Source organism: Ranitomeya imitator, chromosome 4 (genome assembly GCF_032444005.1).
Source record: "Ranitomeya imitator isolate aRanImi1 chromosome 4, aRanImi1.pri, whole genome shotgun sequence".
Classification (NCBI taxonomy): domain Eukaryota; kingdom Metazoa; phylum Chordata; class Amphibia; order Anura; family Dendrobatidae; genus Ranitomeya; species Ranitomeya imitator.
The window spans coordinates 147,213,836-147,237,585 of record NC_091285.1 but is presented as its reverse complement, the minus strand read 5'-3'; the positions used below and the strand labels follow the sequence as shown (position 1 = coordinate 147,237,585).

General features: G+C 44.3%; 1 protein-coding gene across 1 annotated transcript; it reads right to left on the bottom strand.

The window, feature by feature from the left end:
• Positions 1–2,533: 2,533 nt before the first annotated feature.
• LOC138674464 (uncharacterized) lies at positions 2,534–22,003 on the bottom strand. The gene is made up of 2 exons (XM_069762306.1): positions 21,860–22,003; positions 2,534–3,478 (listed from the first exon to the last, which is right to left on the bottom strand). The coding sequence occupies exons 1-2, from the start codon at positions 22,001–22,003 to the stop codon at positions 2,534–2,536; spliced, it is 1,089 nt and encodes a 362-aa protein (XP_069618407.1).
• Between the last annotated feature and the right edge of the window lie 1,747 nt (positions 22,004–23,750).

Here is a 23,750-nt window from a genome sequence, read left to right as displayed (position 1 = left end):
CAGAGAATGAACTTCAATCCAATATTGCAGCCAGCATGCAGCCAGCGGGTAAGGAAAGGGTGAATCAAAAACCCCAAAACCCCGCCTCCATGGCTGAAGATTGTTCTCTCCAAATTCAGGTGACAGTGTCCCTTTAATATTTTTTGAAGTTGGGATGTTTTTTTTTAGATTTGGCTATCTTAGGAGGATATCTGTTTGTGCATGTAACTATTACTGTGCAGAATTATTAGGCAACTTAATAAAAACCAAATATATTCCCATCTCACTTGTTTATTGCCACTAGGTAAACCAATATAACTGCACAAAATTTAGAAATAAACATTTCTGACATGTAAAAACAACCCCCCCAAAAAAATTGTGATTAATATAGCCACCTTTCTTTATGATGACACTCAACAGCCTTCCATTCATAGATTCTGTCAGTTGCTTGATCTGTTTACGAACAACATTGAGTGCAGCAGCCACCACAGCCTCCCAGACACTGTTCTGAGAGGTGTACTGTTTTCCCTGTCTGTAGATCTCACATTTTATGAGGGACCACAGGTTCTCTATGGGGTTCAGATCAGGTGAACAAGGGGGCCATGTTATTATTTTTTCTTCTTTGAGACCTTTACTGGCCAGCAACACTGTGGAGTAGTTGGAGGCATGTGATGGAGCATTGTCCTGCATGAAAATCATGTTTTTCTTGAACGATACCGACTTATTCCTGTACCACTGCTTGAAGAAGTTGTCTTCCAGAAATGGACAGTAGGTCTGGGAATTGAGCTTTACTCCATCCTCAACCCGAAAAGGTCCCAAAAGTTCATATTTGATGATACCAGCCCATACAAGTACCCTTGATGTTCCTCAATTCATGGGCAATTATTTCGCACCTTTTTTGCCTTCTTGTGGCCCCGCTGGCTATTAGCCATTAAAAGCTTGAGTGTTCGGTGATCACGCTTCAAAAGTTTGGCAATTTCAAGACTGCTGCATCCCCCTGCAAGACAAGTCATAATTTTGGACTTTTTAGAGCCCTTCAAATCTCTCTTCTGACCCATTTTGCCAAAGGAAAGGAAGTTGCCTAATAATTAAGCACACCTTATATAGGGTTCTGATGTCATTAGACAACACCCCTCCTCATTACAGAGATGCACATCACCTGATTTACATAATTGGCTCTCAAGCCTGAACATCTCATTCTGCTACAGCAACACTCAAGTGGTTTAAGGGGAAATATAGAAATGCTTTGGAGTCGCCTAGTCAAAGTCCATATATAATACAATTGAAAATCTGTGGTCAAACTTGAAGATTGCTGTTTGCCAGAGGAAACCATCTAACTAGAAGAAGCTGGAGCAGTTTTGCCTTGAGGAATGGGGACAAATCCCAGTGGCAAGATGTGGAAAGCTCATAGGAACTTATCTAAAGCGACTTGCTGCTGTAATTGCCACAAAAGTAGGCACTACAAAGTACTGAATGAAAGGGGCAGAATAGATATACACACAGAAGTTTTCAGTTATTTTGCTGTTTGCTTCACAATAAAACGAAAACCAAATATTCACAGTTGTAGGCATGCTATTTTCATGAAGTGATGCAAACTTTAAAAAAAAAAACTGCATTTCCAGGTTGCAAGCCACTGTATTAAGACCAATTAATTCTGGTTTTGAGATCTTAAAGAAGCACTTCCATCAAAGTTTGCTTCCTCTTAATTTATAGCAATCATCACATTATATAGTACTGTGTACCTACAATTAGTCATTTTGCCCTTGCAAAGATGTAAAAGATACATGGTAGTTAGGGATACTGTTACAGGTACTGCATTGGGGACAAAATTATTATTACTGCACCTAATTATTATTAATAATTCTATTATTCAGTTTAGAAACTATTTACACATTATTACAGAAAGTACAATGGAAAGAAAAGCAAATATTAATTAAATACAATTATATTATTCTGATAAATATTGACAGTATGTACATCCTTTTAAAATTAAGTAATGGCACACTGACAATGATTTATATTGTGCCAATCAACAAATAAGGAAAAGAATGACAAGAAAGCGATCTCATGCATTATTCTAGATACACAGTATATCATAGGAATAGATGATACTAGCATTTTAAACTGGCTTTAGTATTAGTATTTTAAGACAATAATAATTTGAAGGGGCTTGTCAGCACATTTTTACATATGGAATTAGTGGAATGACTGTATAAGTATAAGCTATTTTGTTGCGCCCCTACTATTCTTGGCAGTAGATAAAAACTTGGGATATAAATTTAGGAGCAAAATAAACCACAACAACAATGATTAATTACCTCTCTCCTAACTCTTTAATCTTCTGGGAAGTTGTATAGGACAAATATATACACAGTAATCAATAACACAAAACAAAAACGACCATAGGTATTTAAAATTTTTGTTTCCTTGCTTTTTTTTTTAAAAGGATGACACTAAGTCACCGAGATTAATTTGTTTAGCAACTTCAGATTCTATTGAAATTGTTGCCAACACAATCAACCTCTCTTGCGTCATATTTGCCCTTAAATATGTTTTAATTAGCTTTAGTTTTGAGAAGCTTCTCTCCTGAGGCCACGGACACAGGCAGAGTCAAAAGAATTCTTAGAGCCACCACCAGGTTGAGAACACTTTCTTTCAAGTCAGATTTAAGCAAAAGTTCAAGAACGTATTTTGGTGATGAATCTTCTTGAACACGTCTTGACATTGCCTGCAGTTCACCACATAGCTCTATGGCATCGATGTCTTTTACTTCGTTGTGTGTAAGAGACTTTTCCAGAGGTTTACACTTATCCAGAACAAATTTGCTTGGTTTTCCCTCAAGTGAACGGATGTGGTACAAAAATCCAAATTTCATTTCCATTTCTTTCAGCTGAGTGAACCGCTCATCAACTGAATTTATAGCAGTATCTAAGATCGCAACGTAAAAGTTAATTTTGAAACTCTGTTTCTCATCTCTTATGGGCTCATCTTTCCTTTCACAAGAGAACTGTCTGGTTTTTTTCTTTAAACGTTTTGGCGCAGAACTTGACTCAAAATTAGCTGGTATGCCAAGCTCTTCTGCGATTTCCCTCGCATCAACTAACAGCTTCTCTAACTCTTCATCGCTTCTTAATGATTGCAGATATTTCTTTTTTTTGTCAAGGTGTTGAGAAGCAGCAGCTAAATCGAATTCTTGTGACTGAAGTAACTTACTTGTCAAATTGATTTCGTACAAAATGTTGAACCATACTAGAACAGATGTAACAAAAGAAAAGGTTCCAACTTGTTTAGCAAGACCTTGAGCTTCTAGCCGGGAGACATTTACAGAGCTTCCTGTGAGACTAATATTTTCTGCTATGTCCATTAGGGCATCATGGACTTCGCTCAATTGGTAACGAGGGGGGGGGGGAACCAGAGCATCAATTCTACTTTCCCACCTTGTTTCGCTTAGAGGTTTTAGAGTCAGAGATGGCAAATGATGCACGAGTACTTCCCAACGCTGAGTTGACGAAGAGAAAAATATGTAGAGATTTTGAACTAACAGGAAAAAAGTTGTCGCTCCAAAACAACATTTAGCGTACACTTTTCTTTCCATCCCTAAAACTTTTTGCCTTTTGAAAAGATTTTTTATAATTTTTTCTATTTTTTCTCTGGTGCCCCCTTTGGGTTGGCGCCCTAGGCGGCCGCCTTGTTCGCCTATACGTTCGGGCCGGCCCTGGCTCTTGCTGCCATTTTTGCAATAAAGAAGGGGTTGTAAATTGTACACTGGGTGCACATTTATTAGGCAACTTTTATTTTTGATGATTCATTTTATGATTGAAAATCTACAGTGCTGTCAGTCAATCCAAAAGGTTCATAATCCTCAATATTTAAGAAATTAAGGTGAAGTTTTGTCTTTCTCACTACTTTAAGTGAGCAGAATTATTGAGCAAATATTTAGTGTGCAGAATCATTATACGACTAAATTAAAAATGTAAATTTCAATCTCAATTTTTTTTTTAAAGTGAGAATAATCAAACAACTCAAAATTTCTGACATTGAAAAAAATATAAGTGACCAATATATCCACCCTTCTTTTCATAAGCTCCAAAAGAGGGAGTCTATCAGTTTCTTAATCTGTTGACTGTGAACTTTTTGGGCAGCACTAACTACAGCTTCCCAGACACTGTTCAGAGGGGTGTATTGTTGTTCTACCCCATAAGTCTTCCATTTAAGAAGGGTCCACAAGTTCTCAATAGGGTGTAGGTCAGTTGAGGAAGGTAACACATCCTTATTCTCTCATCTATAAAGGTACCGTCACACATAACGATATAGTTAACGATATCGTTGCTTTTTGTGATGTAGCAACGATATCGTTAAGGAAATCGTTATGTGTGACAGCGACCAACGATCAGGCCCCTGCTGGGAGATCGATGGTCGCTGAGGAAAGTCCAGAACTTTATTTCGTCACTGGATCTCCCGCTCACATCGCTGGATCGGCGTGTGTGACGCTGATCCAGCGATGTCTTCACTGGTAACCAGGGTAAACATCGGGTTACTAAGCGCAGGGCCGCGCTTAGTAACCTGATGTTTACCCTGCTTACCAGCGTAAACGTTAAAAAAACAAACACTACATACTTACCTACAGCTGTCTGTCCCCGGCGCTCTGCTTCTCTGCACTCCTCCTGCATCCTGTGTCAGCGCCGGCCAGTCGGAAAGCAGAGCGGTGACGTTACCGCTCTGCTTTCCGGCTGACCGGCGCTGACAGTGCAGAGGAAAGCAGAGTGCCGGAGGACAGACAGCTGAAGGTAAGTATGTAGTGTTTGTTTTTTTAACGTTTACGCTGGTAACCATGGTAAACATCGGGTTACTAAGCGCAGCCCTGCGCTTAGTAACCCGATGTTTACCCTGGTTACCGGGGACCTCGGGATCGTTGGTCGCTGGAGAGCTGTCTGTGTGACAGCTCTCCAGCGACCAAACAGCGACGCTGCAGCGATCGACATCGTTGTCGGTATTGCTGCAGCGTCGCTTAGTGTGACGGTACCCTAAAGCCTTACAGGCTATCCAAGCAGTGGAGTCGTCTATGAATATAATGCATCATTGTCCTTTATAAAAATCATGTTTTTTCTGGGAAAGATGCAGACTTTTTCCTGTAGCATTGCTTGAAGAAAGTGTCTCCTAAAATCTGGCAACACATTTGGGAATTGATTTTAGCCAATCTTCAACCTGAAATTAAAAAAAGAGGATATCCTGGCTGTACTCGTTTTGACAGAGCTAAAAGCATTGTTCAGACTAAACAGCGCTCAGATCTCATCTCTGGCGCTTTCAAAAATGATAATCAGATGCAAGTCAATTCCAGGCCAGTTTTATCCATTTTCTACAGTTTACAATTTAACAAAATTAAGAACATTGTGTTAAATATCTTCCGTTACTTAAAGAGGATGTTATTTTATCCAAACTTTTAGCACCTGGTTGTGCAGTAGTTTGTAAGAGATCTAAAATATTGGGAACATCCTCTCCACAAATATGTCAACTCTCGGCAAACTTGGCTAAATTGCAGAGGTTTTTTATAGATGTGGATTGAATTGATGCAGAATGTGCAGTTAAGCCATAGTCATAAAAGCAATATAATAGTGATAAAACAAAGAGGCATACAATCAAACATTATGTCAACTGCAGTAGTGACAATGTTGTATATATTATTAACTGCACAGCATGCAATAAAATGTATGTAGGTTGTACCTCCAAGAGTCTCAAATAGCGCATTTCTGAACATCTCACATATATTTTCAGTTCTTTGATACTAATTATTATTATTTATTTATATAGCACCATTAATTTCATGGTGCTGTACATGAGAAAGGAGTTACGTACAGGGTTATAGATATCGATTACAGTAAGCAGGTTTACATTGACAGACTGGTACAGAGGGGAGAGGACCCTGTCCTTGCGGACTTACATTTTATGGGATAGTGGGGAAGAGACAGAAGGTAGGGGCGAGGCGGTGGCTCTGGCGATGGTGAGGCGGCAGAATGGTTATTGTAGGCTGGAGGCTTTCTTGAAGAGATGGGTTTTCAGGTTCCGTCTGAAGGAGCTGAGGGTGGTGGATAGTCGGACGTGTTGAGGCATGGAATTCCAAAGGATGGGGGATATTCGGGAGAAATCTTGGAGGCGGTTGTGTGAGGAACGAATAAGTGTGGAGGAGAGTAGGAGGTCTTGGGAGGATCGAAGATATTGGGAGATTAGTTCAGAGATATAGGGAGGGGACTGGTTGTGGATGGCTTTGTAGATCAGTGTTAATAGTTTGAACTGGATTCGGTGGGGAATGGGGAGCCAGTGGAGGGATTTGCAGAGGGGAGAAGCAGGGGAGTAGCGAGGAGAGAGGTGGATTAGCCAGGCAGCAGAGTTGAGGACAGACTGGAGTGGTGCAAGAGAGTTAGCGGGGAGGCCACAGAGGAGGGTGTTGCAGTAGTCGAGGCGGGAGATGATGAGGGCATGCCCAAGAGTTTTGGTAGATTGTGGGCTGAGGAAGGAACGGATTAGTAACATAGTAACATAGTAACATAGTTAGTAAGGCCGAAAAAAGACATTTGTCCATCCAGTTCAGCCTATATTCCATCATAATAAATCCCCAAATCTACGTCCTTCTACAGAACCTAATAGTTGTATGATACAATATTGTTCTGCTCCAGGAAGACATCCAGGCCTCTCTTGAACCCCTCGACTGAGTTCGCCATCACCACCTCCTCAGGCAAGCAATTCCAGATTCTCACTGCCCTAACAGTAAAGAATCCTCTTCTATGTTGGTGGAAAAACCTTCTCTCCTCCAGACGCAAAGAATGCCCCCTTGTGCCCGTCACCTTCCTTGGTATAAACAGATCCTCAGCGAGATATTTGTATTGTCCCCTTATATACTTATACATGGTTATTAGATCGCCCCTCAGTCGTCTTTTTTCTAGACTAAATAATCCTAATTTCGCTAATCTATCTGGGTATTGTAGTTCTCCCATCCCCTTTATTAATTTTGTTGCCCTCCTTTGTACTCTCTCTAGTTCCATTATATCCTTCCTGAGCACCGGTGCCCAAAACTGGACACAGTACTCCATGTGCGGTCTAACTAGGGATTTGTACAGAGGCAGTATAATGCTCTCATCATGTGTATCCAGACCTCTTTTAATGCACCCCATGATCCTGTTTGCCTTGGCAGCTGCTGCCTGGCACTGGCTGCTCCAGGTAAGTTTATCATTAACTAGGATCCCCAAGTCCTTCTCCCTGTCAGATTTACCCAGTGGTTTCCCATTCAGTGTGTAATGGTGATATTGATTCCTTCTTCCCATGTGTATAACCTTACATTTATCATTGTTAAACCTCATCTGCCACCTTTCAGCCCAAGTTTCCAACTTCTCCAGATCCATCTGTAGCAGAATACTATCTTCTCTTGTATTAACTGCTTTACATAGTTTTGTATCATCTGCAAATATCGATATTTTACTGTGTAAACCTTCTACCAGATCATTAATGAATATGTTGAAGAGAACAGGTCCCAATACTGACCCCTGCGGTACCCCACTGGTCACAGCGACCCAGTTAGAGACTATACCATTTATAACCACCCTCTGCTTTCTATCACTAAGCCAGTTACTAACCCATTTACACACATTTTCCCCCAGACCAAGCATTCTCATTTTGTGTACCAACCTCTTGTGCGGCACGGTATCAAATGCTTTGGAAAAATCGAGATATACCACATCCAATGACTCACCGTGGTCCAGCCTATAGCTTACCTCTTCATAAAAACTGATTAGATTGGTTTGACAGGAGCGATTTCTCATAAACCCATGCTGATATGGAGTTAAACAGTTATTCTCATTGAGATAATCCAGAATAACATCCCTCAGAAACCCTTCAAATATTTTACCAACAATAGAGGTTAGACTGGCCTATAATTTCCAGGTTCACTTTTAGAGCCCTTTTTGAATATTGGCACCACATTTGCTATGCGCCAGTCCTGCGGAACAGACCCTGTCGCTATAGAGTCCCTAAAAATAAGAAATAATGGTTTATCTATTACATTACTTAGTTCTCTTAGTACTCGTGGGTTTATGCCATCCGGACCCGGAGATTTATCTATTTTAATCTTATTTAGCCGGTTTCGCACCTCTTCTTGGGTTAGATTGGTGACCCTTAATATAGGGTTTTCATTGTTTCTTGGGATTTCACCTAGCATTTCATTTTCCACCGTGAATACCGTGGAGAAGAAGGTGTTTAGTATGTTAGCTTTTTCCTCGTCATCTACAACCATTCTTTCCTCACTATTTTTTAAGGGGCCTACATTTTCAGTTTTTATTCTTTTACTATTGATATAGTTGAAGAACAGTTTGGGATTAGTTTTACTCTCCTTAGCAATGTGCTTCTCTGTTTCCTTTTTGGCAGCTTTAATTAGTTTTTTAGATAAAGTATTTTTCTCCCTATAGTTTTTTAGAGCTTCAATGGTGCCATCCTGCTTTAGTAGTGCAAATGCTTTCTTTTTACTGTTAATTGCCTGTCTTACTTCTTTGTTTAGCCACATTGGGTTTTTCCTATTTCTAGTCCTTTTATTCCCACAAGGTATAAACCGCTTACAGTGCCTATTTAGGATGTTCTTAAACATTTCCCATTTATTATCTGTATTCTTATTTCTGAGGATATTGTCCCAGTCTACCAGATTAAGGGCATCTTTAAGCTGGTCAAACTTTGCCTTCCTAAAGTTCAGTGTTTTTGTGACTCCCTGACAAGTCCCCCTGGTGAAAGACAGGTGAAACTGCACAATATTGTGGTCGCTATTTCCTAGATGCCCGACCACCTGCAGATTTGTTATTCTGTCAGGTCTATTAGATAGTATTAGGTCTAAAAGTGCTGCTCCTCTGGTTGGATTCTGCACCAATTGTGAAAGATAATTTTTCTTGGTTATTAGCAGAAACCTGTTGTCTTTATGGGATTCACAGGTTTCTGTTTCCCAGTTAATATCCGGGTAGTTAAAGTCCCCCATAACCAGGACCTCATTATGGGTTGCAGCTTCATCTATCTGCTTTAGAAGTAGACTTTCCATGGTTTCTGTTATATTTGGGGGTTTGTAACAGACCCCAATGAGAATTTTGTTACCATTTTTCCCTCCATGAATTTCGACCCATATGGACTCGACATCCTCATTTCCTTCGCTAATATCCTCCCTTAAAGTGGACTTTAGACAAGACTTTACATAGAGACAAACCCCTCCTCCTCTCCGATTTTTACGATCCTTTCTAAACAGACTGTAACCCTGTAAGTTAACTGCCCAGTCATAGCTTTCATCTAACCATGTCTCGGTTATTCCCACTATGTCAAAGTTACCTGTAGATATTTCTGCTTCTAGTTCTTCCATCTTGTTTGTCAGGCTTCTGGCGTTTGCGAGCATGCAGTTTAGAGGATTTTGTTTTGTTCCAATCTCCTCGCTGTGGATTGTTTTAGAAATGTTCTTACCTCCCTTCTGAGTATGTTTTCCTGGGTCTTCTTTGTTCGAGTCTAATGTTTTTCTTCCCGTCCCCTCTTCTTATAGTTTAACGCCCTCCTGATGAGTGTAGCGAGTCTTCTGGCGAATGTGTGTTTCCCAGGTTTGTTGAGGTGTAGTCCGTCTCTGGCGAGGAGTCCATCATACAAGTAATTCACACCGTGGTCCAGGAATCCGAATCCTTGTTGTCTGCACCATCGTCTTAGAAAGTTGTTTGCATCAAGGATCCTGTTGCATCTCCTGGTGCCATGCCCATCTACTGGAAGGATAGAAGAAAAAACTACCTGTGCATCCAGTTCCTTTACTTTCTGGCAATATTTTTGAGTTGGAGGCGACAGGAGGTGGCAAGAGTTTGTACGTGCGGTTTGAAGGACAGGGCAGAGTCGAGAGTTACCCCGAGGCAGCGGATTTCAGGTGCGGGAGAGAGCGTGATGCCATTTACCATAATAGATAGGTCAGGTAGGGGGGATACGTGAGATGGGGGAAAGATGATGAGTTCGGTTTTGTCTACATTGAGTTTTAGGAAGCGAGAGGTGAAGAAGGAGGATATGGCTGACAGACACTTCGGGATTCTGGACAGCAGAGAGGTGACATCTGGGCCAGAGAGGTAGATCTGAGTGTCGTCTGCATACAGGTGGTACTGGAAACCATGGGACTTTATGAGTTGTCCTAGGCCAAGAGTATAGATGGAAAAAAGTAGGGGCCCTAGGACAGAGCCTTGAGGGACTCCAACAGAGAGAGGGTGGGATGAGGAGGTGGTGTGGGAGTGGGAAATGCTAAATGTACGGTCGGAAAGGTATGAAGCAATCCAGGACAGGGCAAGGTCTTTGATGCCAAGGGAAGAAAGAATCTGTAGCAGTAGGCAGTGATCGACTGTGTCGAAAGCAGAGGACAGGTCAAGAAGGAGGAGGATGAAGAACTGTCTGTTAGCTTTGGCTGTGAGTAAGTCATTAGTAATTTTTGTCAGGGCAGTTTCGGTGGAGTAGTGGGGGCGGAAGCCAGATTGGAGGTTGTCAAGGAGAGAGTTCGATGAGAGGTGGGAGGAAATTTGAGCATGGACATGCTGCTCAAGGAGTTTTGAAGCAAATGGGAGCAGTGATATGGGGCGGTAGCTGGGCATAGCAGTTGGGTCAAGGTTAGTTTTTTTAAGGATGGGTGTGATGGTGGCATGTTTGAAGGCCGAGGGGAAGGTACCAGAAGAGAGTGATAGATTGAAGAGATGGGTTAGGGCTGGAAAGAGCATGTTAGTGATGTTGGGGAGCAGGTGGGAGGGGATGGGGTCAAGTGCACAGGTGGTGAGGTGCGATTTGGAGAAGAGGCGAGTAAGCTCTCCTTCAGTGATGTTGGAGAGGGAGGTTATTAGGGAAGGGCAGAGGTCTGGTATATGAAGTGGTTGGGGTGATGGAGCTGTAAAGGTTAGTCTTGTTTGGTCGATCTTGTTTTTGAAGTAGGTGGCAAAGTCCTCGGAGGAGATGAGGGGAGTTGGAGGTGGCAGTGGTGGGCGGAGGAGGTAGGTAAATGTGCTGAATAGTTGTTTTGGGTTGTAGGATAGGGAAGATACAAGGTTAGTGAAATAGGTCTGTTTAGCAGAGGTGAGGGCAGACTTGAAGTCAAATGTAGCTTGTTTGAAAGCAGTGAAGTCGTCTGGCAGGCGTGTTTTCTTCCAACGCCGCTCCGCCACCCTGGATGCTTGTCGAAGTTTTTTTGTGAGATTGTTATGCCAAGGTTGCCTATTGGTTCGTCGCACTGAGCCATGCATGAGAGGGGCGACTGAGTCTATGGCTGATGTGAGGGTGGAGTTATAGAAAGCGGTGGCACTGTCCGTGTCATGGAGTGAAGATATAGAGGAAAGGGGTAGGAGAGAGTCTGAGAGTCTGTGAATGTCTAGGTGTGCGAGGTTTCTGCGAGGATGTGGTAATGGCTGGAAATGGGGGGCAGGTGAGGAGGACAAGGATGAGAAGGTGAGTAGATGGTGGTCAGATAGGGAAAAGGGAGAGGTCGTGAGATTAGATAAGGAGCAGAGGCGGGTGAAGATGAGGTCTAGTGTAGGGTCTGTGTGAGTGGCTGTGGAGGACCACTGAGTGAGTCCAAAGGATGAAGTAAGGGCCAGGAGCTTGGAGGCTGCTGGCTGGCTGGTGTCAGTAGGGATATTAAAGTCACCCATGATGATGGTGGGGATGTCAGCAGAGAGAAAGTGAAGGAGCCAGGTGGAGAATTGGTCGATGAAGGCAGTGGTTGAGCCCGGTGGTCGGTATATGACAGCCATTTGGAGATTAGACTAATCATTCCATGTCTCATGCTTCTAGACATTTTGTCCAAATCCATCATCTTGACACATCTATGTTGCATGTTTATGGGATGGAAAAGATTTTCTCCACATTGAAAAGAGGGGATACTAGAAGGCAGCTCCGTTACCGCGAGGCATACTGGATGTACCATTTAGAAAACTGCAGCCCTGAGGGTTTGAACACTCGCAAAGAATGCATGTTTGATTATTGAAAAGACAATTTTCTTTGTGTTGTGTTTTCTTCAAATTCTTTTGTCATAATGGTGTCATATAGTTGTAACTGTGGTTTTACTCAATGAATTGTTCTTTCTGCATTTTATCCACACCTGATGGTTATGTTGTTTTTAGTCAATCATGTGATTTTCTGTATATGTGTCTATTGGTAGATGACTAGTTAAATGTCATCATGGTCAGTTATATTGCAGCTCTGACAAAGAATGCCATGTGCATTTGAAACGCGTTGCTGCTATGCTGTCTGCTATGATCTGGTGGCCTAGGAGCAGCATGAGACGGACTCTGGAGAGGGTGGTTCCTGTACTGACCGCAAACCCTGAACCTAGCAGCGCAACTAGAAGTAGCTGTGGGGGTACCTAACACTCCCTAGACCCCTCAACACAGCCTAAGAACTAACTTCCCCTAAAGACAGAAACAGGAAACCTATCTTGCCTCACAGAAAATCCCCAAAGGATAGATAGCCCCCCACAAATATTGACTGTGAGAGGAGAGGGAAATAACATACGCAGACATGAAATCAGAATTTAGCATAGGAGGCCATACTAGCTAAAAAGAAAGAATAGAACAGAGTACTATGCGGTCAGTATAAAAACGCTAGAAAATATCCAGCACAGAAAATACAAATCACCACATCTGACTAAAGACATGGAGGGTATATCTGCATCTCCAGAGACACAGCTTGGCTGCAAAAAATCCTTCACAGACAAAGCTGGACAAAACAAAACATGAAAAAGCACAGAACTATATGGTCCACAGAAGGTGGACAGCAAAAACAAGGCCAGAACTTATCTTTGAAGAAATGAACAGCAGACCAGGAGAGACCAGGTATGGATGTGAATCCTCCAAAAACAATGGACAACTGGCACTGACTAAAGGATAAAGCAGGACTTAAATAGCCCAGCCCAGATTGTAAAAAATGGATACACCTGATAAATGCTGCGATCCAACTACCGCAGCACTACCACTCATAACCACTGGAGGGAGCCCAAGAGCAGAATTCACAACAGCTGTCCTTTAAATAGCTTTTGTATATATTTTTTGCACTTTATTAAATTTTTGCAAAACATCTAGGAAGCCGGATAAACTCTTCATTTTTGCTACATTTCCCTGACAGCACACTGGGTGAACATTGTGGTGGCTGGGGCTGAATTACACCCTGGCACGGTGCATGTTCTCACAACGCTTAGGATTGCTGGTCCTACTTCTATCAGGGTCTCCTCCACCTCCTACAGAAGTTCCTGCACACCCATCTGCTCCTGCTTATCCTCCATCTCCGATGTAGTATCCCAGAGCACCTTGTCCACATCAGCCGGAAGCTGGTAGCTCTGCAGCACTGCCTCAGCGAAGCGGAAACAGGCTCTGCTGAAGCCAATTTGTCTAGGAGACAAACCGCAGACAGTGGCAGAGTTACATAAAGGCATAACAGACCAGACAGTTATGTGGTTTATGCCGCTGAACCTTCAACCAGGCATGGTAGTGTGTGATATTTGATGTAACCTAGTGGCAGCTTTGAAGCTTGGCACATGCGCTCAACTTGGTAGTTAAACAGTTTTTTAAAACATACCCAGATTTTCTAGTGTTTCTGGTCAAGGTATATCATGTCAGCGCCCATTTCCACAAGTCAGCTACAGCTGCCACCACTCTGGCAGTGCTACAGAAGTGCATGCAGGTGCCAGCTCACCGACTGATGTGTGACGTCCCCACGCACTGGAACACTGCACATGCTGGCAGCAAAGCTTTATGAGCAGAAGAGGCCAGTGGTTGATTACCAGCTCCAACACACCTGTCGGTATTCTAGTCAGCCTCCGCACATCACAACTGAAGATTGGGTATGGATGTCTGACATTTGTGTGGATCTGCAAAATTTGAGGACTACACAAAGGTGGTAAGCGGTGATGAGCAACTGTCCCGCTTCTGTTTCTACTTAAACTGTCGCTGCTTACAATTAAACATGAAGCTTTGCATGAGGACCAGGTGTGGATGGTGAAAGACATAACACAGAGAGATTATGGCTAGCCCAGCCTCATCTCATCTGCTCAGTGTGGATCGGTAAACAATGAGGAGTTGGACACTGAGGAGGAAGAGGAAAAGGAGGAACAGAGGTTGGTGGCTAACAAAGTAGAGACTAGTAGCCACACAATTTTCATCCTGCTGCTCCTACATGGATGGGCTGAGGATGAAGAGGAATGCAAAGGAAGAGATGGAGAATTGTCATCATGGTGGAGACAGGGAAGTGTTGGCTGTATGGAGCTTGGCATATATGGCCGAATTTATGTGCCGCTGCCTTTCCCATCACCCCTACTTTACATTCATCTTGGCAAAAAAAGAGTACTGATTGCTCAGAAAATGTTAGTGGCAAGGGGCAACCAAGTAGGAGAGACCAGGGAGACACACATTAGAGGCAGAAGTACAATGTGTAAGGCGTGGCACAATTTCATGACAACAGCCCAGCACCCAGGGCCTTATGACCAGGTATTTTTGATAAAGAGGGAATTTTTTTTAAAGATGCTAAAGCAATACGTAGCTGACCAAACCAGCGTGCTCCCTAATTATTTTGTGACTTTTAACTATTTGGTCTCAAAGTTGGACACCTGGCATGAGCTGTCCCTTTATGCCTTGGAGATGTTGTTCCTTGATTAGCCCATATTTTCCACACCACCAGATGACAGCAGCATATAAAGTGTTTTTAATATTCAATATTTTAACCCCTTAATAACCAAAGCTTTTTTTGGTTTTGCGTTTTTGTTTTTTGCTCTCCTCCTTCCCAGAGCCATAACTTTTTTATTTTTCCGTAAATATGGCCATCTGAGAGATTATTTTTTGTGGGATGAGTTGTACTTTTGATCAATACCATTGGTTTTACCATGTCGTGTACTAAAAAATGGGAAAAAAATTCCAAGTGCGGTGAAATTGCAAAAAAGTGCAATCCCCACACTTGTTTTTTTGTCTTTTTTGCTAGGTTCACCAAATGCTAAAGCTAACCTACCATTACGATTATCCAGGTCATTTTGAGTTCATAGACACTAAACATGTCTAGATTATTTTTTATCTCAGTGGTAAAAAAAAAATACAAACTTTGCTAAATAAAAAAAAATATAAATAAAAAATTTGCTCAATTTTCCGAGACCCCTAGCGTCTTTATTTTTTGTGATCTTGGGTTGGGTGAGGGTTTATTTTTTGCATGCCGAGCTGACATTTTTAATGATACCATTTTGGTGCAGATACGTTCTTTTGATCGCCCGTTATTGCATTTTAATGCAGTGTTGTGGCAACCAAAAAAAAACCGTAATTCTGGCGTTTTTATTTTTTTTCTTGCAACGCCATTTAGCTATCAGGTTAATTATTTCTTTTTGATAGATTGGGCGATTCTGAATGCGGCGATACCAAATATGTGTAGGTTTGATTTTTTTTATATTATTTTGAATGGAGAGAAAGGGGGGTGATATGAACTTTTATATATATTTTTTTCATGTTCTTAAAAACTTTTTTTTTACTTTTACCATGCTTCAATAGCCTCCATGAGAATACAATGTAGGAGAACGTGGTCAAATTCTGCGCTGTCGAATCATGTAGTCCAAACGTATTATTAAAAGTAGTCTTTATTCAACGCTTTTCTGAGTTTCAAAGAACTCCTTCATCAGGGATACAAACATAAAAATTCTTATGTGGTATTTCCTGATGAAGAAACGCGTTGAATAAAGCCCACTTTTAATATTAGCTTTGGACTACATGATTCAGATTTTCTCCTACATTGCATTCTAAATGGCTGGTCCCTCATGGATCCGTGTAGGTGAATGTTAGGAGTCGAGTTCCTGCCACTGCACAGGGGGAATCTTGAGCCATATCTGCTGCGGTCTCCCATTCTACATCAGCCGCAGTGGAGCCTGCTCAGCGGAGACGTCGGTCCCAGCGTCTCACTCAGTCTGATACTGTGCAAAGGGTTACTACTGCCTTTCCAGGCTCTGCTGTTGTAGCCTGCACTGGTCAGCGGTGATGCGCTAGTATCACCTCATGTCATGAGCTTGTTATTTGTGGTCGCGCCTGTATGTGTGTTTTCAGGGACCCGGCTGAGATAAGCCCCTAGAATACCGGCACCTCCGGTGAGGAGTTTGTATGTATGTATTCAGGGACCCGGCTGAAATAAGCCCCTAGGATACCAGCACCTCCGGTGAGGAGTGTTTGTGTGCTTTTCTGGGTGCGTGACCACTGACTGCCATCAGCTCAGCAGTTAGCTGTGTTCACCTGTGATGCTAACAGGGCACAGCATCTTATTTCTAGTGACTCTGTGGAGTTAACAGAGTTCACTTATACTGCCGCCATTTGCCAGCAGCAGGTTCCTGTCCTGCATGGTGGACCCCCCCGCGTTTGCGAACGCACCTATTGATACATATATATATATATATATATTTATATATATATATATATATATATATATATATACTCAGTGCGTTCCACCAACCCTAACATAATACTAGCGCCAGGGTCTGGCTAGTAAACAGCAATGATTGTGGTGCATCCAGCAGCTGGAGGGTAGGTTGGCGTCTCTCGAGCGCACAACCTCAGCTGTGGATGTTACCGCAGTTGCTGTTCAGGCTGCTAATGTGGCTGCAGCAACCTTGTCCACGGCCACCCCTGTTCCGACTCTCTCTCGCCTCCCGCTGCCAGAAAATTTTTCTGGTGATAGTAAATCTTGTAGGGATTTCGAGAGCCAGTGCTCTATACATCTCGATCTCCTGGCCGCACGATTCACCACAGAGCGGGCAAAGGTGGGAATTATTGTGTCTCTCCTGTCGGACAGGGCGTTGGAGTGGGCTACGCCTCTGTGTGACCGTGGCGATCATGTGGTGCAGAGTGCTCCGCTGTTCCTGAGCACTCTGAAACAGGTCTTTTTAGGGCCTTGAGTCACCCATGATACAGCGCTCCAACTGTTGGCATTGATTCAGGGCTCGTCCTGGGTCAGCCATTTTGCCGTCCACTTCCGCACCCTAGCATCTGAGCTGGAATGGTTGGATAAAGCCCTTATCCCTATATTTTGGAGGGGGCTGACTGACAGCGTGAAGGATGCTCTGGCCTCAAGGGAGATTCCTGCCATAATGGAGGAGTTAGTAGCTGTGTCTACCCGTATTGACCTCCGTTTTCATGAGCGGAGGTTAGAGCAGGCCCAGTGTAGGCAGAGGTTTCGGCTGGCTCCTAGCTTCGCCAAACCTTTGGAATCTCCGGTCCTGGTCCCTGAGTCACATGAGGCCATGGAAGTGTCACGAGCGGTATCTAAGTCCTGGACCGCTCCTGCACTCAAGGTCTGCCATGTTTTCTCTCAGTCAGGACATCTTGCCACCAGATGTTCACAGCGGTCAAGGAAACGTCAGCGTCTAGTGGTAGTAGGTGGAGGTACACTATACATGGCGAAGTTTGCCTCCAAATTGTCCTTTAAGGGGACAATTACAATAGGCTCAATCACTCACTCGGTAAAACTCTGCGTGGATTCTGGAGAGGAGGCAATTTTATGTCTTCTGCCTTCGCCCAACGTCATGCAATTCCCCTGGTAATGCTAGCTCAACCAGTAACTGTACGAGTGGTGAATGGGTCGACACTGCCCTCACAGACAACACACCAGACCATCCCTTTCACTCTGTCCTTGTCGCCATCTCATCAGGAGATTATATATCTGCTCGTCATTCCTGAGGGAATTGATGAGATCCTGTTGAGGATGCCTTGGCTATGGTATCACTCTCCTCATATCGAGTGGTCCACAGGCAGAATTTTAGGATGGAGTGAATCTTGTGTGGGTAGATGTCCAAGGGAAAGCGTTCAGGTTGTTACAACTGAGGTACCCGCAGATTTAACCTTTCTTCCCAAGCAATATTGGCCCTATGCAGACGTGTTCTCCCAAAGGGCTGCGGAGACCCTTCCGCCTTACCGCCCCTATGACTGTCCTATTGACCTCTTGCCTGGTGCTGAGCCTCCCCGGAGTCGAGTCTATCCATTGTCTCTCCCGGAGAGAGAGGCACTGTCACAGTATATCCGAGAGAATCTGGCAAGAGGATTCATTAGGAAGTCAGTGTCTCCTGCAGGGGCTGGGTTCTTCTTCGTACAGAAGAAGAGTGGAGAACTGCGTCCATGCATAGACTACAGGGGTTTTAACGCCATCACCGTTAAGAATAAGTACCCACTACCCCTGATATCTGAGCTTTTTGATAGGCTACGGGGAGCAAGGGTATTTACTAAATTAAATCTGCGGGGTGCTTACAACCTGATTCGCATCCGTGAGGGGGAAGAATGGAAGACGGCTTGGATCCTGCCAAGCTATAGGCTGTGATGGACTGGCAGGAATACCATTCTCTCAAAGTGGTGAAATGCTTTATGCGGTTCATTAATTACTATTGCCAGTTCATTCCCCACTTTTCAGCTTTGGTAGCTCCCTTGGTTGCCCTCACCAAGAAGGGGCAAATCCCAAGTTGTGGTCGGAGGAGGTCTCCAAGGCATTTCTCTCGATTAAGTCACACTTCGCTAGCGCTCCAATCCTACATCGCCTCGATGTAGATAAGCCATTTATTATGGAGGTGGATGCCTCATCCATTGGTGCTGGAGCAGTCCTCTTCCAAAAGGATGCTCAAGGTCGGAAGCATCCTTGCTTCTTCTCTAAGACCTTTTCACGAGCGGAGAGGAATTATTACATTGGGGACAGGGAGTTGCTAGCTATGAAGTTGGCTTTCAGAAGTGGAGTGGAGACATCTTCTGGAGGGAGCTCGCTTTCCCTTCCAGGTGTTCACAGACCACAAGAACTTGGTGTATTTACAGGCAGCCCAGCGGCTAATTTCTCATCAGGCTAGATGATCCCTGTTCTTCTCCCGGTTCCATTTCACCCTCCATTTTCTTTCTGGGGAGAAGAACTTTTGTGTGGACGCTCTCTCTCGCTCTGTAGTGACATCCGAGGAGGAGGAGGAGGAGCCTTGGCTTATTGTTACTTCAGAGAGCCTGAGAACTGTGGCTCCGGTTTTGCTAGAGTCTGCGCCCCCAGGCAAGATTTTCATTCCATCTAATTTGCGACCCGAGATTCTCTCTTTGGCTGGGTGGACATTTTGGGACCAAGAGGACATCTGAGCTCTTGGCGAGGATGTACTGGTGGCCGCATATGGCCCGTGACGTCGGGGACTATATTCGGGCGTGTGTCTCCTGCGCCAAGAATCGGTCTCCTCGGCAATGGCCTGCTGGGCAACTCTACCCCCCACCAGTGGCAGACAGGCCCTGAAAGATGGTTGGGATGGACTTTGTGGTAGGCTTACCCAAGTCTCGTAGCTGTACAATTATCTGGGTAGTCACCGAAAATTTTTCTAAGATGTGCACTTGGTTCCGCTTCCACGGTTACCTTCTTTACGGGCTTTAGCGGCGTTGTTTGTCAAACATGTTTTCCTTCTACATGGCATGCCTGACAAAATTTTCAGTGACTGTGGTCCTCAGTTTGCGTCTCGGTTCTGGAGAGAACGCTTTTGTTTACTCAGCATTGATTTGAATCTCTCTTCTGCATACCATCTTGAGACGAATGGGTTGGTAGACAGGGCCAACCAGAGTCTGGTCATATACTTGCGACATTTTGTCTCCACCAGGCAGGATGACTGGGCATCTTTGCTACCTTGGGCGGAATTTGCTTTGAACAACACTGTAGCCGACTCTACCGGGCAGACTCCTTTTCTCCTTAATTACAGCCAGCATCTGCATGTTCATGTGCCCATGCCCGTGTCATCCACCGATTCTAGGGTGGCAGACTGGGCAGTGGAGGCACGTGACATTTGGAACCACACACAGGATGCCATCTGGGCCTCCAAGGAGAGAATGGGGGTTTCTGCTGATGCACACTGGTGCCCTGCTCCGACCTTTGCTCCTGGCAACTTAGTGTGGCTCTCCACCCGTAACATCAGGCTGCGAGTTGAGTCCACTAAGTTTGTGCCTCGCTACATAGGCCCTTTCAAGGTTCTGGAACAGGTCAATCCTGTGGTCTACCGTTTGGCTATTCCTCCGTGCCTTGGTATCACCGACACCTTTCACGTTTCTCTCTTAAAGCCCGTCTATTTGTCCTGGGACATCGGGTTCATCCACGGATGAGTTTGAGGTGAATGCTATTGTGGGGTGCAAGGTGGTACGTGGCAAAAAAAATTATCTGGTGGACTGGAAGGATCACGGCCCAGAGGATAGAACCTGGGAACCTGTGGAGCACATTCGGGTTTCGCTGCTCATTGCAGCCTTTGAGCGTAGCGAGACCCGTGGAGGGGGGGCAATGTTAGGAGTTGAGTTCCCACCGCTGCACAGGGGGAATCTCGAGCCATGTCTGCTGTGGTCTCCAATTCTACATCAGCCGCAGTGGAGCCTGCTCAGCGGAGTCGGTCCCAGCGTCTCACTCAGTCTGATACTGTGCAAAGGCTTACTACGGCCTTTCCAGGCTCTGCTGTTGTAGCCTGTACTGGTCAGCGGCGAGCAGGCTTTTCTGGGACTAAGTGCTGCTTTGCACACACTGAGCATGCCCAAGGTAAGACCTCTCATTGGAGGTCAGGGGTCACATGCTCAGGTACTGCAGCAGCTATCATTGGTCCTCTAGGAAGGTCCTGAAGTTGCTCAGGTACTGTAGCAACTTCCAGTGGTTCCATAGGAAGGTCATGAAGCTGCTGCAGCTATAAAAGGTTTGCATGGCCACACGGCCATGCACTAGTATCACCTCATGTCATGAGCTTGTTATTTGTGGTCGCGCCTGTATGTGTGTACTCAGGGACCCGGCTGAAATAAGCCCCTAGAAAACCGGCACCTCCGGTGAGGAGTTTTCATGTATGCATTCAGGGACCCGGCTGAAATAAGCCCCTAGAATACCGGCACCTCCGGTGAGGAGTGTTTGTGTGCTTTTCTGGGTGCGTGACCACTGACTGCCATCAGCTCAGCAGTTAGCTGTGTTCCCATGTGACACTAACAGGGCACAGCATCTTATTTCTAGCGACTCTGTGGAGTTAACAGAGTTTGCTTATACCGCCATATAGCGCCACCATTTGCCAGCAGCAGGTTCCTCTCCTGCACGGTGGACCCCCTGGGTTGCGAACACACCTATTTATATATATATATATATATATATATATATATATACTCAGTGCGTTCCACCAACCCTAACATAATGCTAGCGACGGTGGACCCCCTGGGTTGCGAACACACCTATTTATATACTGTATATATATATATATATATATATATATATATACTCAGTGCGTTCCACCAACCCTAACATAATACTAGCGCCAGGGTCTGAGAAACGATAATATATCCGAAACGTTGCCACGCCGTTCAGGCATTAAAGTCCACTTTTTTTATTTTTTGTTGTGCTGTTTTCCTTTTTTCTTTTTATATTTGAACCACCTGCAATAGTGGTTTGGAAAGCTTTGCACGTCATTTCAAGGTAGTATTTTGATGCTGTTCCTTTTTTCATTTTATATATATATATAGATATATATATCTATATATATATATACTCAGTGCGTTCCGCCAACCCTAACATAATACTAGCGCCAGGGTCTGGCTAGTAAATGGCGGACAAACAGCAATCCTTGCGGTACATCCAGCAGCTGGAGGGTAGGTTGGCAGCTCTCAAAATAAATATCTCTTGAAATAAAGTCCAACAACCTAGAAAATTAAACCAAACATGCATGTAATGCAATAATAACAACTTTAAACAAGATAAGACATTAAGTCAGTTCCTGAGATAATCCAAAGGAAAACCCATCTTCAGATCAGAAAAGCCGCACTAGGCCAAACTATCTCTGACCCAACTGTAATCCAATGGGCAAGTATTATAGCAGAATTCTATTCATAGTTTATCCTACCGGAATGTCCTCGATCGGTGGTACCAATACGAGCTCGTGGATTGGCCTCTGAAATATCTTAGGTTCACCTTTCCTAAGGACTTTCAGCTTCACCTTACGGACCTTACCATCTTCACTAGGGAAAGTCTTTGTAACGATTCCCATAGGCCAGTCGATCCTTTGAGCTTGTTATTCCTTCATTAACACAATGTCTCCTTCTTTCAAGTTCAGTTTACATGTCGCCATTTTCTTCTTCCTTGCAGAACCACAAGATACTCCTTTCTCCACCGGTTCCAGAAGTAATTGGCGAGGTACTATACGCGTTTCCACTGCTTCTGGTAGGAGTTTGCGTGAGTAAACTCTCCACTGACTGTTAGCGGGTTCCCAATCTTTTGGGTAAGAAGAGTAGCCGGTGTAAGAATAGTTGGCATTTCATCTCATGCGTAAGTCTTGAAGAGTTCATGTCCAGAAGCATAGAGTTCAAGATGTTGCGCGATATCCCGATCATCCTTTCACAGGAACCTCCCATGTGAGAACTATGCAGAGGATTGAAGATCCAGGTGCAACCTCTCTCTGCCAGTTGATCCTGAATTGGCTTGATGTCAATATCCAGCTCTCGACATGCACCGATGAAGTTGCTTCTGCGGTCGGACCTTAATTGTTTCGCTGGTCCTCTGATCGCTAGAAACCGCCGAAGAGTGTTAATCAGGCTGGATGTGTCCATAGATTCTATCACTTCTACGTGAACGGCACGGACACTCATGCAAGTGAATAGTACGGCCCAACATTTGCTGTTGGCATGACCTCCTCGAGTTCTGCACGCAGACACCATCTATGGCCCAAAGACATCTAGGCCAACGTATTTGGGTAGGTCTGTCGAAGGGTAGGTCGGCCATTTGTTTATCCATCTGTTTTCCTGAAGTTTTGCGACATTGCACACAGCGATGTATTGATCCCGCTACACGTCACTTCATGCCTATGATCCAAAGTCCTGCAGACCGTAACTTGCCCTCTGTGATCTGCCTGCCTTGGTGTTTGCTTTTTTCATGAAAGTGCTGAATCAGTAGATCGGTGATGTGATGTCTACTGGGAAAGATGCAAGGATGTTGCTCTGAAAACTCTAGCTTGGCTTGATTTAATCAACCACCGACTCTCAGCAAACCAAAGCTGTCCATTAGTGGATTCAAATGGGCAATGGGGCTTTTCAGAGGGATCTTCTGTTTGTGGTATAAGCATTCCCATTCGGTACTGAATACACTCTGCTGGACATAAAGTATTATAAGGGACTCACACTGAGAAATGTCCTCAGCAGAGAGTGGTTTTTAGCAGACGTGCCAACCATGACATCAGAGTCAAGACAGAAAAAAGTCAAAACCACACCCTTTTCTTTATAGATTGAAGGTCTCAGCGGACACAGGGGCGCACGTCCAAAACCAGGGAGCCCATCCCGGACAACGTACCAAGACCACAAAGGACAAAAAGACAGCGCCACAATGGATGGTGAAAAAATAAAAGCTTACATTTTTCTGCCTCCTGTAGAGATGTTTCGGTCAACAGACCTTGATAAAGGTCAGTGCAGTGCATATCTTCGCCTCTCAGTCATCTCCTTCCGGCTTCTTCAGACTTTGCAGCGTCACGGCCGTGGCATGCGATTAGGAATCAGCTGACGGCGCACAGTCTGAAAAAGGCGGAGGGAGATGAGTGAGAGCCTGAGGTGAAGATATGCACTGCGCATGCCCATGAATCCCAGCCCCGCAGTGTGAATAAATCAGAAGACACTGCGAGGCGGGATCTCGGGCAGCGCGGCCGCACAGGCACAGTCATCCTGACACTAAATGATGTCAGAAGATGGGCAGCACTATCTGCGCATGCTCAAGGTTTAACATAAAGGGCAGGCTCTGGGACATATTCA